General features: G+C 49.7%; 2 protein-coding genes across 2 annotated transcripts in view; one reads left to right on the forward strand and one right to left on the reverse strand.

The window, feature by feature from the left end:
• Nucleotides 1–7122: 7122 nt before the first annotated feature.
• Nucleotides 7123–17095, forward strand: part of LOC310812275 (protein MTSS 1-like) — a gene marked incomplete at both ends in the record, with an annotated part of 31573 nt that continues 21600 nt past the window's right edge. The window contains 3 exons of the mRNA XM_083680750.1: nt 7123–7194; nt 12811–12872; nt 15447–15520. Of these exons, the coding sequence (XP_083536876.1) occupies nt 7123–7194; nt 12811–12872; nt 15447–15520 (208 nt within the window). The remainder of the gene's footprint in view (nt 7195–12810; nt 12873–15446; nt 15521–17095) is intronic.
• LOC310811682 (uncharacterized protein) lies at nt 12226–12758 on the reverse strand (the record flags this gene model as incomplete). The annotated part of the gene is made up of 2 exons (XM_083679927.1): nt 12226–12486; nt 12699–12758. Coding segments are annotated over 2 exons (321 nt in total), but the record flags the coding sequence as incomplete, so codon positions are not given.

A 17095-nucleotide genomic window follows, 5' to 3' on the forward strand; every position in this document is an offset into this window, starting at 1 on the left:
AGTTCTAGATCTTAAGCACTAGATTCCAAGTTCTAGATCTTAAGCACTAGATTCCAAGTTCTAGATCTGAAGCACTAGATTCCAAGTTCTAGATCTGAAGCACTAGTGAGTCCATTCTGTCATCTCAGTTGCCTTTACAGGTGGGTCTCCCCCTCATTGCCCCCTGATTGCTGTTATTTCCCCAGACTCAGCCGGCCTGCAGGGTAATAACACTCTAATGGCAGGGTAATAACACTGCAGCCTCTCTGTAATTAGGCCCTGACATCTATCTGCTGAAAGGTGCCAATTCCTGCTTAGCTTTGCCAGCCTTCATTTGGACTAACCCCTTCTCCATGTAGTTGAGGGACCATGCCATGAGGGACGGAGGGGGGGGGGGGGAGACAGAGAGAGAGAGAGAGAGTGTAGTTGAGGGACCATGCCATGAGGGACGGAGGGGGGGGGGGGAGAGAGAGAGAGAGAGAGAGAGAGAGAGAGAGAGAGAGAGTGAGATCACAGAGAAAATGGAGACAGCTACTAATTAAAATGTCTGCAGTGAAGAATGATGGGAGGATTGTCACTGATTGGGTGTTGGGGAGAAGAGAGAGAGAAAAGAGGGGGATGTAAACAGAGGAGGCTGGATGGTGGGGCCACAGGAGGAGAGACCCTGCAGCTGAACTTTGGAGGAAATGGTTCTGATGTGCTGGTGTCAGCAGTAGCACGCCTGACAATTACACACATCAGGGGAGGCTGGTGGAGGTAGAAATCGGAGGACGGGTTCATTGTAATTCCTGCCTGCACCAGCCACCCCTGACGCACGTGTGCTCTCCCACGAAGGTCAGGATCTGGCAGTTGGTCTCTCTCCACCCTGTGTTTACATCTGTGTTCCTAAAAAAACATTCCCACTACCAAACAATTTCAACAAGAAATACTGATGGAAAGTGGAGTTGTGTGGTCTCAGTTAAATACATGGAAGCATTTATCAAATCAAATCAAAATCTAACTTTTATTTATTTCTAGAGCACATTTCATACATGGTTGCAACACAATACACTTTCCAGGAATATGAATAAAACCAATCACACATGTTTGATACCGTTCCTAATTCCGTTCCCTTCATTACAATGAGCCCGTCCGATTTCTACCTCCACCAGCCTCCCCTAGAGTGAAATGTAACACTTGCAGCACTGCAGTGATTACTCTGACACTGACAGAGAGAAGGCTTGATTAGACTTGATTAGACATAATTTAACTGGGTCTGCACTCCAGAACACAACTACTTTACAATGTAGTCTCTACTTCATTAAAAAATAATGTATTATCTACTTCATTAAAAAATAAAAAGGGAATGTAATGAATTTAGAAACTTATCTTTCTTTCAAAACCTTCTTAATTCAACAGGCACCTCTTAGTTACTTATTTGTCCCTCTTCTTTTAGGTCTTCCTGCTGAGTATCCGCTGTCATACCTGTAAAGAAGAAAAAAGCTGGTGGCCCAGTAGTCTAGCACCATGGCCTGGGGTGGTCCAGGGGTCTAGCACCATGGCCTGGGGTGGGGTGGTCCAGTAGTCTAGCACCATGGCCTGGGGTGGGGTGGTCCAGTAGTCTAGCACCATGGCCTGGGGTGGTCCAGGGGTCTAGCACCATGGCCTGGGGTGGGGTGGTCCAGTAGTCTAGCACCATGGCCTGGGGTGGGGTGGTCCAGTAGTCTAGCACCATGGCCTGGGGTGGGGTGGTCCAGTAGTCTAGCACCATGGCCTGGGGTGGTCCAGTGGTCTAGCACCATGGCCTGGGGTGGTCCAGTAGTCTAGCACCATGGCCTGGGGTGGGGTGGTCCAGTAGTCTAGCACCATGGTCTGGGGTGGTCCAGGGGTCTAGCACCATGGTCTGGGGTGGTCCAGGGGTCTAGCACCATGGCCTGGGGTGGGGTGGTCCAGTAGTCTAGCACCATGGCCTGGGGTGGGGTGGTCCAGTAGTCTAGCACCATGGCCTGGGGTGGTCCAGGGGTCTAGCACCATGGTCTGGGGTGGTCCAGTAGTCTAGCACCATGGTCTGGGGTGGTCCAGGGGTCTAGCACCATGGCCTGATGTGGTCCAGTGGTCCAGCACCATGGCCTGGGGTGGTCCAGTGGTCTAGCACCATGGCCTGGGGTGGTCCAGTAGTCTAGCACCATGGCCTGGGGTGGTCCAGTGGTCTAGCACCATGGCCTGGGGTGGTCCAGGGGTCTAGCACCATGGCCTGGGGTGGGTCCAGTGGTCTAGCACCATGGCCTGGGGTGGTCCAGTGATCTAGCACCATGGCCTGGGGTGGTCCAGTGGTCTAGCACCATGGCCTGGGGTGGTCCAGTGGTCTAGCACCATGGCCTGGGGTGGTCCAGGGGTCTAGCACCATGGCCTGGGGTGGTCCAGTGGTCCAGCACCATGGCCTGGGGTGGTCCAGTGGTCTAGCACCATGGCCTGGGGTGGGGTGGTCCAGTGATAGATAGATAGACAGAGAGGTACTTTATTGATCCCTGAGGGGAAATGAAGGCGTTACAGCAGCTCCCATCACAAACAACAACAACAAAATAAAGTGATAGAATAGAATAATAGAATAAAAATAAAATAGACATCTGAAACATTCTATACAGTGAGAACAGTCCAGTGTGATTTAACATCCCCCAACCTGACTCTGATCACCCTGATGGAGCCAGCTGGAGGAGGAGTTTACAGTCTTATTGCGGCAGGCAGAAAAGATCTCCTATAGCGCTCCTTAGTGCAACGTGGTTGTAATAATCTGTTTCTAAAGGAGCTTCTCTGCTCTGCCACAGTGACATGTAGGGGATGGGAGGGATTGTCCATGATGGCCAGGACTTTGGTCCTCATCCTCCTATTGGCCACCTCCTCCACAGTGTCCAGGGTGACACCGAGGACAGAACCAGCTTTCCTAATAAGCTTGTTCAGCCTCTTGGTGTCACCTTCTTTGATGCTGCCCCCCCAGCAGACCACAGCGTACAGCACTGCACTGCACTGCGCTGGAATCCGGCCCGTGCCCTGCTGACATACTTCCTCCTTACTTTCCTGTCTTTCTCCACTGTCTCTATCCAATAAAAACAGGAAAACATGAGGGTGGGACCACCACACTATACAAAAAATAACCTTAAAAAAAATAGAGTTGCACTTCCATTCATTTATTACAAAGGTCATATTGAGGACTTTAATGTCACAGACTGCAGAGGGACCGGGGCTCAGAGAGGGACCGGGGCTCAGAGAGGGACCGGGGCTCAGAGAGGGACTGGGCCTCAGAGAGGGACTGGGCCTCAGAGAGGGACCGGGGCGTGGAGAGGGACTGGGGCTCAGAGAGGGACTGGGGCTCAGAGAGGGACTGGGCCTCAGAGAGGGACCGGGGCGTGAAGAGGGACCGGGGCTCAGAGAGGGACTGGGCCTCAGAGAGGGACCGGGGCTCAGAGAGGGACCGGGGCTCAGAGAGGGACTGGGCCTCAGAGAGGGACCGGGGCTCAGAGAGGGACTGGGGCTCAGAGAGGGACTGGGCCTCAGAGAGGGACCGGGGCGTGGAGAGGGACCGGGGCGTGGAGAGGGACCGGGGTGTGGAGAGGGACCGGGGCTCAGAGAGGGACTGGGCCTCAGAGAGGGACTGGGGCTCAGAGAGGGACCGGGGCTCAGAGAGGGACCGGGGCTCAGAGAGGGACTGGGGCTCGGAGAGGGACCGGGGCTCGGAGAGGGACCGGGGCTCGGAGAGGGACCGGGGCGTGGAGAGGGACCGGGGTGTGGAGAGGGACCGGGGTGTGGAGAGGGACCGGGGTGTGGAGAGGGACCGGGGCGTGGAGAGGGACCGGGGTGTGGAGAGGGACCGGGGCGTGGAGAGGGACCGGGGTGTGGAGAGGGACCGGGGTGTGGAGAGGGACCGGGGTGTGGAGAGGGACCGGGGTGTGGAGAGGGACTCTCTCTCCTCAGGACGTTCCACACAGATCCACCAAACAAACCTCACAACTTAACTTATCTTATCTTATCTTATCTTATCTTATCTTATCTTATCTTATCTTATCTTATCTTATCTTATCTTATCTTATCTTAGTGACACTTCTTTGTGAATGGATTTGAGTATATTTTACTGTTGTTACTCTTGTTTACAGATTCATTATAAGAATGTGTCCTGACTAATGTGTCCTGACTAATGTGTCCTGACTAATGTGTCCCCATGCATAAATTACACTATCGTGATAATGAAGTTATTCATAACTTCTAGAATGTAGGTCAGGTCAATTTGAGTATAAAGTCGTGTCTTAACACATTTTGCTGGCTTTTTACTGTGGCCAACCAGGTCACAGTGTCCTACACTGCATACACAGTGTAATGAAGTGGAAGGGTCATTATTTGGTCAGACTATGGTACATTTTAACAATCAATAAGGTATTTAGAATGCCTACGTAATCATTACATAACATCTGAAAAAAAACAGTGTGTGTTACTTAATGAAATTGGCAACAGATGTTCCCAAGAGGTAGGTGTTAATGAGTTTGTATCAAATTTGTATCAAACATTTTGATAAGTGAATATTATTAGTAAGATTTTGAGTAGTTATGTTATTTCATCAGAATATTTATTTGTCCATAAATATTCAACATCCCCCAAGCCAACGTGGTGCACAGCAGACTGGTAGGACGGTGGTGTGAGATTTAAGTGGGATAATTTAATTGCGAATTTTCCTGGGGGCATCAGTGATACTCTCCTCCACAAAATACTAATTAGATGGTCCACCAAAATGGATGATTGTGATTTCTGTAAATGTGTTTTCATTGTGAACATTCCCTATTGCCTATAAACACTCCCTGCAGTAGATGAGGGAAGAGGGACCTCTTGTGGTTGTCTGCAGTACACTAATGTACGTCTGCATCGGGGAGGCTAGTGGAGGTAGAAATCGGAGGACCGGCTCATTGTAATGCATGGAATGGTATAAGGAATGGTACAGTATCAAACACAGCACACGTTCCTCGTTCCATTCCATGCATTAGAATGAGCCGGTCCTCCGATTTCTACCTCCACTATCCTCCATTGATCTCCAGTTAGAACATCCCCTCCAGGGCCAATCTAAATCAAATACATAACCTGATAAACAGGTAAAAAAAACGTCACTTCGATAATGAACTTCACGTAATGATTTTTTCCTATGATTTGCACCGTTTGCACGTCATTGCATAAGGGCATTATTTGAAGAAATATTACAAAATAAATATATTTAAAAAGATCTTGATGTAAGGCCAGGCAATCAATCTTGGCTTGTACACTCCACCCCATGACCATGCACTGACTGATCTGACAGAGACTGGAGGGGGAGGTCAGTTGTGGGGCGGCAGGTAGCCTGGAGGTCAGAGAGGCCAATCGGAAGGAGGCCATTCGGAAGGTTGCTGGTTCGATCCCCGCTCCAGGAGGGAGCTGGATGTGAGCTGGTAACTGGAAGGTTACTGGCATCATATCCAGGTGCCTACCACTGCCGTTATGCCCTTGAGCAAGGCACTTAACCCCTAACTGCTCCAGGGGTGCCGGAATATGGCTGACCCTGTGCCTAGAGCCCAGTTTTCCGCTGTAGATTGAAAACCCATCTCTTCAAGCTACATCTTAACAGTCCCTCCTAATGACCGCTTCACCCTCACGACCCCCCCTATACTAACCCTAACCCTAACCCTAGAGACCTCTTCACCCTCAATACCCCCCCTATACTAACCCTAACCCTAACCCTAGAGACCTCTTCACCCTCAATACCCCCCCTATACTAACCCTAACCCTAACCCTAGAGACCTCTTCACCCCCACTACCCCCCCTGTACAAGTTCTCTCCATGTAAATGTAGTTGAAATGGCCACAAATGCCATTGTTGGTTATTGCTGATGGAGAGACAGTTCGCTAAAATAGCCTCTAGGTGGCGATAGATCCTTTGGAGTTTGGCTCGTTTTTTTCTGTCAAATAAAAACAACTGATATGAAATGATACCTAATTTGTTTACAATAAGTTTCTTTTGACAACAAACACGTACAACAATGGTTCTCATTGTTTAGGTTATGATAAAGTAAGACAGTTGTTCTCCTCTCATTTAAGTGTTTAGGGGCCTATGTCACTGGGAATGTTGCTGACAGTGGCTTTCAATGGGGAAGTGGAGTAAGAAGCCAGATATCCACATCATGGCCACTTATTAACACTCCCTGCTTTCAATTGGTTCATTCACCTCCTCCTCCTCCTCTCCTCTCCTCTCCTCTCCTCTCCTCTCCTCTCCTCTCCCCTCCTCTCCTCTCTCCAGGTCGTTGCTGCAAAGGAGAACATGTTCTCAGTCAACTGACCTGGTAAAAATAAAGGATAAATAAAATTAAATAAAATTAAAATTTATATTAATATTATAAGTGGAGTTGTTGAATTGTGGCCAGGACGTCATACGGCGTTGTCAGACCTGTTGTCACATGACGTTTGAGGACAACAGATGGATATATATATATATAGTAAACCATCATCAATCAAGTCTTGTCTTCCACCTCTTAAACCCACAACGAATGAGTTAACCAGTTGAGATACGGGGGGGCGTGCCTCTGTGCGCGCCGCCTCTGTGCGCGCCGCCTCCGTGCGCGCCGCCTCTGTGCGCGCCGCCTCTGTGCGCGCCGCCTCCTCATGCGCCACCGGCACGGGGCCGTTCTAAAGGCGGGGCCACGCGGGCACGCGCTTACGATGTGTGGACGCACGTGCCCGCGACAGTTGCAATTCTCCAGTCGTCAGCTGAGGCGAGGAGCTCACCGACACACACACACACACACACATACACACATACACACACACACACACACACACCGACCCTGCCGCGGAGCGGTGGAGCTGTCCGCTCATATCACACCTGGCTACCGACGCGTTTAGGAACAGGAGGTTCAGTTTGTCTGAAGTCTGTCAGTATGTTTTTTGACGCCAAAACATGGAATTTCTCCCCGAGTGGATAGTGAGGTGGTCTTCAACCCTCCGCGTCGTCCGGGAGGGCTGCACACAGCCCGGCGCCGCAGCGGCTCTCTAACCCACAGCCCTCAACAGCCTGGCTTCTTCAAACTTTCTTTTTCACTCATTTTCGGACGACAAAAGCCACATTTTTCTCGACCTTTTTCCAAGCTGAAGGGTGGAGATGGAGAGCGTCATTGAGAGGGAGTGCAGCGCTCTGGGAGGACTTTTCCAAACAGTCATAGGAGACATGAAGGTAACTCCCTGGATAATTATGGATCATATGGTCGTTATTTTAGTCATGTAAAGTCGGGTCTTTTTACGTTGAGGGTATTTATTCACATAAAGGACACATCTTTTGCTTGTTAATAATGCATCGGAGCCTGCGAGCCATGTTGACACCTTAATCGATGTGACGTTATTGATATTGACAGAGGCGACACATAAAGGACAATTACGTTTGATATTACAGATGACTGTTAATCTCGATATAGAAGGATAATGACAAATCATTGCAGTTTAGTGACAGATACGTGGCTTGTTTTCCATTGATGGTACTAAATTGTCCTAAATTGTCCTAAATTGCGCGTATTGCGGCGGTCCATGCAGTGGGTGTGTTCGTGATTCATGGTTGACCGGCGGTCCAGATGAAAAGCTTTGTCAGATCTCTGTCCTAAAAAGCCCTCTATCCCAAGTCGAGACAAAGGACCAATGCAGTTCACGTGTTCAAGGTTTCCCCCTGAATTTGGTGTTTTCAGTCTGATCACAAGAAAATGTCACCGCTTGAATGACCGTGGACTCAAACTGTATAAAGCCGGTGTGGAAGGAGAGAGAGAGAGAGAGAGAGAGAGACTAGGACCACTATGGAGATCTGACAGAAGAGACTGTGTTTGAAGGCGTATGATTACAGTAAAGCCCCCAGCCGTCTTCAGAGTGGAATGGAGGATCAGACCTTTCTGCCCCATCACACCTGTTCCTCCAACAGGCCTGAACAGCAGCAGGAGACCCAGGCCTGAAGGGCTAGAAGGAGATCATATCCAAATTATGATATTAACCCTAACCCATTATCCAAAGAGACTTACATATATACATGTTTCAGTATATATGGTCCCAGAGGGAATGGAACCCCCAACCTAAGCGTTGTCAGCACCGTGCTACCAGCTGAACCACAGCAGGTCCTGGGTCTGTGTTCCTGTGTGAAGTGAGACTAGTCTAGATGGACAAAAGTTTTGAAAAACACGGTTGGCTGCAATACGAGATACTACTGTAAAAATATACGAGATACTACTGTAAAGAGATACGAGATACTACTGTAAAGATATACGAGATACTACTGTAAAGATATACGAGATACTACTGTAAAACTAGAAGGTAAAAGAAAATGAGGAGAAAAGTTTCTGGGGAGAAAAGCTGAAACATCTGTGATGTATTTTTATTTAGTTTGATTAACGTGTGAGACAGACAGGTCCATGTGAGGCAGACAGGTCCATGTGAGGCAGACAGGTCCATGTGAGGCAGACAGGTCCATGTGAGACAGACAGGTCCATGTGAGGCAGACAGGTCCGTGTGAGGCAGACAGGTCCGTGTGAGGCAGACAGGTCCGTGTGAGGCAGACAGGTCCGTGTGAGGCAGACAGGTCCATGTGAGGCAGACAGGTCCCTGTGAGGCAGACAGGTCCATGTTGACCCGTGTGAGGCAGACAGGTCCCTGTGAGGCAGACAGGTCCCTGTGAGGCAGACAGGTCCATGTGAGGCAGACAGGTCCATGTTGACCTGTGTGGAGGGGAAGGTTGGCCCAGAGAGCCGTTGTTTGATGGCTCATGTGTACATCTGTGGGTGGGGATGTGTGTGTGTTGGGGATGTGTGTGTGTGTGTGTGTGTGCACCAATGTGCTTGCCAATATTTGTGCTTAAATTGAATGAGCGAGCTGTGTGTGTGTGTGTGTGTGTGTGTGTGTGCCTGTGTATATTTGTGTGTGCCTACGCATTTATGTGTGTGTGTGTGTGTGTCTGTGCCTGTGTATATTTGTGTGTGCCTACGCATATGTGTGTGTGTGTGTCTATGTTTGTGTGTGTGTTTGTGTGTGCACGCGCGTGTGCGTGTGTATATGTTTGTGTGTGTGTGTGTGCGTGCCTGCGTGTGTGTGTGTGTGTTAATACATCATGTAGACACTGTTCACACATGCCCAGAGTGTGAGTGTGTGTGTGTGCATGTGCGTGCCTGCGTGTGTGTGTATGTGTGTGTTAATGCATCATGTAGACACTGTTCACACATGCCCAGAGTGTGAGTGTGGGTGTGTGTGAGTGTGTGTGTGTGAGTGTGTGTGTGTGTGTGTGTGTGTGTGAGTGTGTGTGAGTGTGAGTGTGAGTGTGAGTGTGAGTGTGAGTGTGAGTGAGTGAGTGAGTGAGTGTGTGTGTGTGTGAGTGTGTGTGTGAGTGTGTGTGTGAGTGTGTGTGTGTGTGTGTGTGTGTGTGTGTGTGAGTGAGTGCTCAGGCAGACATATTACCGTTGATCTGTTTATCTGGAACCAATCCTCTTATTTCTGCCGAGGTTTAAAATAAGCCTTCAGACAGACTCCAGCGAATCTGAATCTCCTGGATATGAATCAGGAACATGTGTAATTCAGTGGTCCACACTGAAGTGAACAGGTTCACAGGAGGCTGGATGGAAGAAGAAGAATGCTCACACGTTTCTCAAGTTAATGATGGATTCTTTTTTGAGTGTGGCATTTTATTGGACAGAGACAGTAGAGAGAGACAGGAAGTAAGGAGGAGAGGGGATGTCAGCAGGCAGGGCATGGGCCGGGTTCTAACCCTGCCAACATGGGTATATGTGTGGACTGTAGGCCATGGTGCTGGACCACTGGACCACCCCAGGCCATGGTGCTAGACCACTGGACCACCCCAGGCCATGGTACCAGACCACTGGACCACCCCAGGCCATGGTGCTTGACCACTGGACCACCCCAGGCCATGGTGCTAGACCACTGGACCACCCCAGGCCATGGTACCAGACCACTGGACCACCCCAGGCCATGGTGCTGGACCACTGGACCACCCCAGGCCATGGTGCTAGACCACTGGACCACCCCAGGCCATGGTACTAGACCACTGGACCACCCCAGGCCATGGTACCAGACCACTGAACCACCCCAGGCCATGGTACTAGACCACTGGACCACCCCAGGCCATGGTACCAGACCACTGGACCACCCCAGGCCATGGTACCAGGCCATGGTACCAGACCACTGAACCACCCCAGGCCATGGTACCAGACCACTGAACCACCCCAGGCCATGGTGCTGGACCACTGAACCACCCCAGGCCATGGTACTAGACCACTGGACCACCCCAGGCCATGGTGCTAGACCACTGGACCACCCCAGGCCATGGTGCTAGACCACTGGACCCCCCCAGACCACAAGTTAATGCTTCTCTAAGGATGGTACCATTATTGCTATCTGGCGTGTGGTTAAAGATGATGCTGTTGAGAGAATTTGATGTACTTTAGTGTATTAGTCAGTGTTTAAATCACTGTGTGCCATCATAATCACCCCAGCTGAAGTAATCCTCTCTCTGGGGGGGTGAGGGTAGATCAGACCAGGGCACTGGAATGGAATGATACCGTTCCTCATTCTGTTCCATGCATTACAATGAGCCCGTCCTCCGATTTCTACCTCCACCAGCCTCCCTGGCTGGGGTGAGTATTTGAAGCCAAGCTCTATGGTATTACTGTGCTACACAGTTTGTGACGTGGTGCTACATTTACATTTACATTTATGGCATTTAGCAGATGCCTTTATCCAAAGCGACTTACAACAAATACATTTGTTTAAGTAAGTGAATCATCTATCCATCAGTCATCATAAGATAAAGTAATCAATGCTCACACCAGGGTTAGGGGTTAGGGCCATAGGCAGTCACAATGCTAGAAGAAGTACGATTTAAAAAATCAATTTATTAACAGGAGAGAACTTGTACAGGGGGGTAGTGGGGATGAAGAGGTCTCAAGGGTTGGGGTTAGGGTTAGTACAGGGGGGGTAGTGGGGTTTAAGAGGTCTCAAGGGTTGGGGTTAGGGTTAGTACAGGTGGGGTAGTGGAGATGAAGAGGTCTTTAGGAGGGACAGTTAAGATGTAGCCTGAGGAGATGGGTTTTCAAGATCGGTGGAAGATAGGTAGTGACTCTGCAGTCCTGACAGCAGTGGGAAGCTCGTTCCACCAGCGGGGCGCCAGGACAGTGAAAAGCCTGATGAGTAGTTATTACACAGCTACAGTATATTTAGTGTATGCAACAATATTTATATTATATGTTGGCTGGTGAATGTTCTCCTCCACCAGACAGTGTGGCTGGTAGACCAGAAGGTTGGTGTCATGCCCTGAGAGAGAGAGAGAGGGGGGGGGGGGGGGGGGGGGGGGGAGGGGGGGGGAGAGAAAGAGGGGGGGGAGAGAGAGAGCGGTGTGTGGCGACCTCTTCCTGAGCGGCAAGGTAAACGATGTTGCCGCGGCGACAGGCTGAAGTGCAGCGTCATCGCCGTCCGCCCGTTGCCGAGCGTTGTCACGGTAACGGCTGTGAGGGCTTCTGCCGTGGGCGAACAAAAGGGTTCCGAGTGTGAGGTGTCGAGATTGCAGACGTCACTCTCTCTCTCTCTCTCTCTCTCCCCCCCCCTCTCTCTCTCTGTCTCCCTCTCCCCCCCCCCCCCCCCCTCTCTCTCTCTCTCTCCCCCCCCCCCCCCCCCCCTCTCTCTCTCTCCCTGTCTGTCTGTTTGTCTCTGTCTCTCTCTCTCTGTCTCTCTCTCTCTCTCCCCCCCCCCCTCTCTCTCTCTCCTCTCAGGAGGTAGGGCTTCTGTGTCAATTAATCACAGGGAGTGTCACCATGGCGACGGGTATCTGACAGCGTGCAACAGTGTACCCCCTCTGACGTCTGTCCTCTCTCTGTTCCCTCACTCCGTTCCCACGGAGATGACGGCAAAACGCCTGGAAAGATTTCCTGGTATATATTTGGTTAGACTCCCGTTTAGACGGGCTTTGATTTACCCAGGTCAGTTATGTGGAAGGAGGGAGGGGGAGGGGGGAGGTGGAAGGAGGGAGGGGGAGGTGGGAGGGAGAGGAGGAAGGGGAGGTGGGAGGTGGAAGGGGGGAGGGGGGAGGGAGAGGAGACAGACCTGTAGACCAATCATGACACACCTGTAGACCAATCACCTGTCAGGTAGGGTCAGGAATGGACTCGGTCCCTCCCAGTTCTGTCTGCCTGTCCTTGGCTGAGCCTGTGACTCTCTGAACACCTCCTGTTTAAATAGAGTGTATATAGAGTGTGTATAGAGTGTGTATAGAGTGTGTATATAGAGTGTATAGAGTGTGTATAGAGTGTGTATAGAGTGTATAGAGTGTGTATAGAGTGTGTATAGAGTGTGTATAGAGTGTATAGAGTGTGTATAGAGTGTATATAGAGTGTATAGTGTGTATAGAGTGTGTATAGAGTGTGTATAGAGTGTGTATAGAGTGTATATAGAGTGTATAGAGTGTGTATAGAGTGTGTATAGAGTGTGTATAGAGTGTGTATAGAGTGTGTATAGAGTGTGTATAGAGTGTATAGAGTGTGTATAGAGTGTGTATAGAGTGTGTATAGAGTGTGTATAGAGTGTATAGAGTGTGTATAGAGTGTGTATAGAGTGTGTATAGAGTGTGTATAGAGTGTGTATAGAGTGTATAGAGTGTGTATAGAGTGTGTATAGAGTGTGTATAGAGTGTGTATAGAGTGTATATAGAGTGTGTATAGAGTGTGTATAGAGTGTGTATAGAGTGTGTATATGGTGTGTATAGAGTGTATAGAGTGTGTATATGCCAGTCCTGACTCATCCTCCTTCTTCCCTTCAGAGCAGTTATCCAGTATGGGACGACTTCATCAGCAAGGCTGGAAAACTCCAATCACAGCTCAGGTAACACACACACACACACACACACACACACACACACAGAGACACAGACACACACACACACACACACACACACACACACAGAGACACAGACACACACACACACACACACACACACACACACAGAGACACAGACACACACACACACACACACACACACACACACACACACACAGAGACACAGACACACACACACACACACACACACACACACACACAGAGACACAGACACACACACACACACAGAGACACAGACACACACACACACACAGAGACACAGACACACACACTCACACACACACACACACAGAGACACAGACACACACACACACACACACACACACACACACAGAGACACAGACACACACACACACACACACACACACACACACACACACACAGAGACACAGACACACACACACACACACACACACACACACACACACACAGAGACACAGACACACACACACACACAGAGACACAGACACACACACACACACAGAGACACAGACACACACACTCACACACACACACACACACACACACACACACACAGACACACACACACACACACACACACACACGCACACACACAGACACACACACACACACACGCACACACGCACAGGCACACACACAGACACACACACACACACACACACACACACACACGCACAAGCACACACACAGACACACACACACAGACACACCCACCCACACACACACACACACACACACACACACACAGACACACACACACACACACGCACACACACACACACACACACACACACACACACACAGACACACACACAGACACACACACACACGCACACACGCACAGACACACACATTTTCCATCGATATCAATCATTTCTTGTGACCTCAACAACGTGTTGCTATGCCAACACATAATAATGACCTCCAAATGTATTCTAATCACCTAAAAGAGGGTCTGATTGGTTGGATATGAACCCCAAAACACAATGTGTCTTCACACAACATCCAAATGTTTCTGTGTTAGTTATCAAATCAAATCATAGGTTAGTTAGATGTTCCCAGCACCCCCCCCACCCCCCCCCCCCCCCCGAGGTTGGGAACGGCTGAGAAGTCTTTCTCTGGTGCTTCTCATAATATGTCTGAAAAGTCAGGCTCCCACGTCCCGAGATTATCCACTCCTGAGTCACTCCTGAGTCACAACTGAAGGTCATGTGAATCAAAAGCAGAGAGGGGAAAAAACATAATTAACCTTTCATCAGTTAAGATTAATGATGAAATCATAAAGTCATTATCTCCACAAGGTAGGATCAGCACAGCGGGCCAAAGCTTTTATTTTGGGCCAGAGGTTACTGTGGGTCAACTCACCCACCGCCAAACAGGTCTGGAACACTCCCCATCTAGAGAGCCAAGTGTTTTAGGTGGTGTTTACCTAGCAACAACACTTTGATTGGCTACAAAATGAAGCATCATCACTTCTGCATTTTCGGTGAATAAAGTCACCCTTGGCACTCTAGAATGTTGACAGTTTGGGCGACTTTGTTCACCCTCGGCACTGAATGAGTTAAACCTGCTCAACAACGTGCTTCCTGCTTCCTGTGTAGAGGAGTGAGCTCCCAGAGACATCCTGCCACATAGTGAGACTATGGTACGCACCGTACGTTCTGGTGTGGTAGGACTGGTAGGCAGGAAGTGAGCGGCCCCGAGCCTCTTTCTCATTCCCTTAGTCCCTTTGCATCAGGGGAGGCTGGTGGAGGTAGAAATCGGAGGACAGGCTCATTGTAATGCATGGAACGCAATGTGTTTGATACCATTCCTCATTCATTACAATGAGCCTGTCCTCCGATTTCTACCTCCGCCAGCCTCTCCTGTACTGTATGTGCTCACAGCCATCTCAACCATTAGCAGGGGTGGAGTATGGGGCATGTCAAAGGGAGTGATGTCTGCAGGGCCAGAGGCCGGAGGCCAGACATCCATAACCACCCCCCCCCCCCCCCCCCACTGGCTTATTCAATTTCAGAACATTGTGATGTTATAATTGTCTATGGCGAGGGATCACACACAGCTAAAGCCTCTGCCAGGAAAGGTGCAGGGGTGTGTGTGTGTGTGTGTGTGTGTGTGTGTGTGTGTGTGTGTGTGTGTGTGTGTGTGTGTGTGTGTGTGTGTGTGTGTGTGTGTGCGTGTGTGCGTGTGTGTTCCAATATAAACATGCATCACTGGCTCTACCTGATCTGGCTCCAACTGACAATTTGGTAATGGAATTGTTTCACAGTTAATCTCCGAATACAGGGAAGATTGAAGGCCCAAAGCCTCCAGTATAATCCAGATTAGATTAACCTTGTGACCCTGCTGCACCTCTCTGTCCTCTTTATACCCCACGCAGTGCAAGGGAGGCCGGTGGAGGTAGAAATCGGAGGACGGGTTCATTGCAATGCGTGGAATGGTATGAAACGCAGATGTTTGACACCGTTCCTCATTCTGTTCCGTGCCCGTCCTCTGATTTCTACCTCCACCGGCCTCCCCTGGTGTGTATGGTGTGTTATTGTCAGACATGTGACCGGTGTTCATGTCGTCTCCCAGGACAACCGTTGTGACCGTGGCTGCCTTCCTGGACGCCTTTCAGAAGGTGGCTGATCTGGCAACCGGCAGCAGAGGTAAGCACACTGCCCCATTGTCAGGAGTGTGTGTGTGTGTGTGTGTGTGTGTGTGTGTGTGTGTGTGTGTGTGTGTGTGTGTGTGTGTGTGTGTGTGTGTGTGTGTGTGTGTGTGTGTGTGTGTGTGTGTGTGTGTGTGTGTGTGTGTGTGTGTGTGCGTGCAGGTTGGAGTGCCAGGGCGTTGTTGTGGGATAATGGGGGTCTTGGGGATAGTGGTTGGGCATTGAGGTGGCGTTGACTTTGGAGTGAAGCGATCTCTCCTCGGTCTGGAGGTCTGGTTCTGGTTCTGGTTCTGGTTTCAGCTGCTGCTCTCGTTCTCTAGAGCATCAACATTTTGTTCGGCTTGTTTGCATCATCATCATCATCATCATCATCATCATCACCTCTAGGTCTTTATTTTTTTCTGAGGCTGGTGGAGGTAGAAATTGGAGGACGGGCTCGGTGTAATGCCCGGAACGGAATGAGGAACGGTATCAAACACCTGTCTTGAACGTTGAGTTTGCAGAAAGCACTCAACACCCAAATGAAGTCGGACGCATCCTTTCGAAGCGCGTATCTCCGTTGCCATGGTACCCCGCTCCCAGTGTTGTGGTGGTGGCAGGGTAAACATGTCAACAATGATGTTGTGTTGCCTAGGAGACGTACAAGGACAAGGATGTCCTGTTGGTAATATATAGTAATATAGGTCATTCAGCTGACGCTTTTATCCAAAGAGACTTACATTGCAGTGAGTTCATACATGTTTCAGTGTATATGGTCCCAGTGGGAATCGAACCCACAACCTAAGCGTTGTCAGCACCATGCTCTACCAACTGAACCACAATCTCATGGGTGTGTGGGGAGAAATGACTGATGTAGGTCTGACATGTTGTGTTTGATCCCATTCCTTATTCCGTTCCATGCATTACAATGAGCCCATCCTCCGATTTCTACCTCCACCAGCCTCCCCTGAGGCAGCTGTAGGGGGTCAGCGGTCAGACAGATGGACGGGCGTGTCAGAGGCCAAGGCCCTGGTGGGACAGATGGACTGTTTGGGCCTGCTTTGATTTTTATTTATCTCATCTTGGCAAAAATAAGAAGTCATATTTCCAGAGCCACTCTCGTCCTCTTCATAAGGCCTCATCCTGGTCAGAGATTCTCAGAAGGAGGTTTTAACCACCAGCTGTGCTCAGTATTCATGCCATCACAAAGGTGGCACCAATTATTCTTCAAAGGTGGATCATACCAGCTGATAGGACACCTGCAGGTGAAGTCATCAGTGTCATGTTTCAGCTCTGGATGAGGTTTTCATGTGCTATTACGGTGCCAACGTTGTGCTGTGATCACTCCTTTGCAAATATGTTGGTGATTGATTTTTGGTTGGCTTTACTCTTTGTTTGTGATTCCTCTTGTTCGTTTGAAGCTCAGCCTGGCAGACAGAGACTTGCCTGACAACTTTAGTCATATTCAAATATAATCAAGGCCAGCCAATGCAAACTCGATAGTCTCCGTTTAAAGCCTGCAGCTCAAACCTCCCAAATAGTCTCAGTTTAACCCACCAATTGCCAAAGAGTTCCAGAACACTCACCACCTAGA

This window comes from Argentina silus (assembly GCF_951799395.1).
Source record: "Argentina silus genome assembly, chromosome: 11".
NCBI classification, from domain to species: domain Eukaryota; kingdom Metazoa; phylum Chordata; class Actinopteri; order Argentiniformes; family Argentinidae; genus Argentina; species Argentina silus.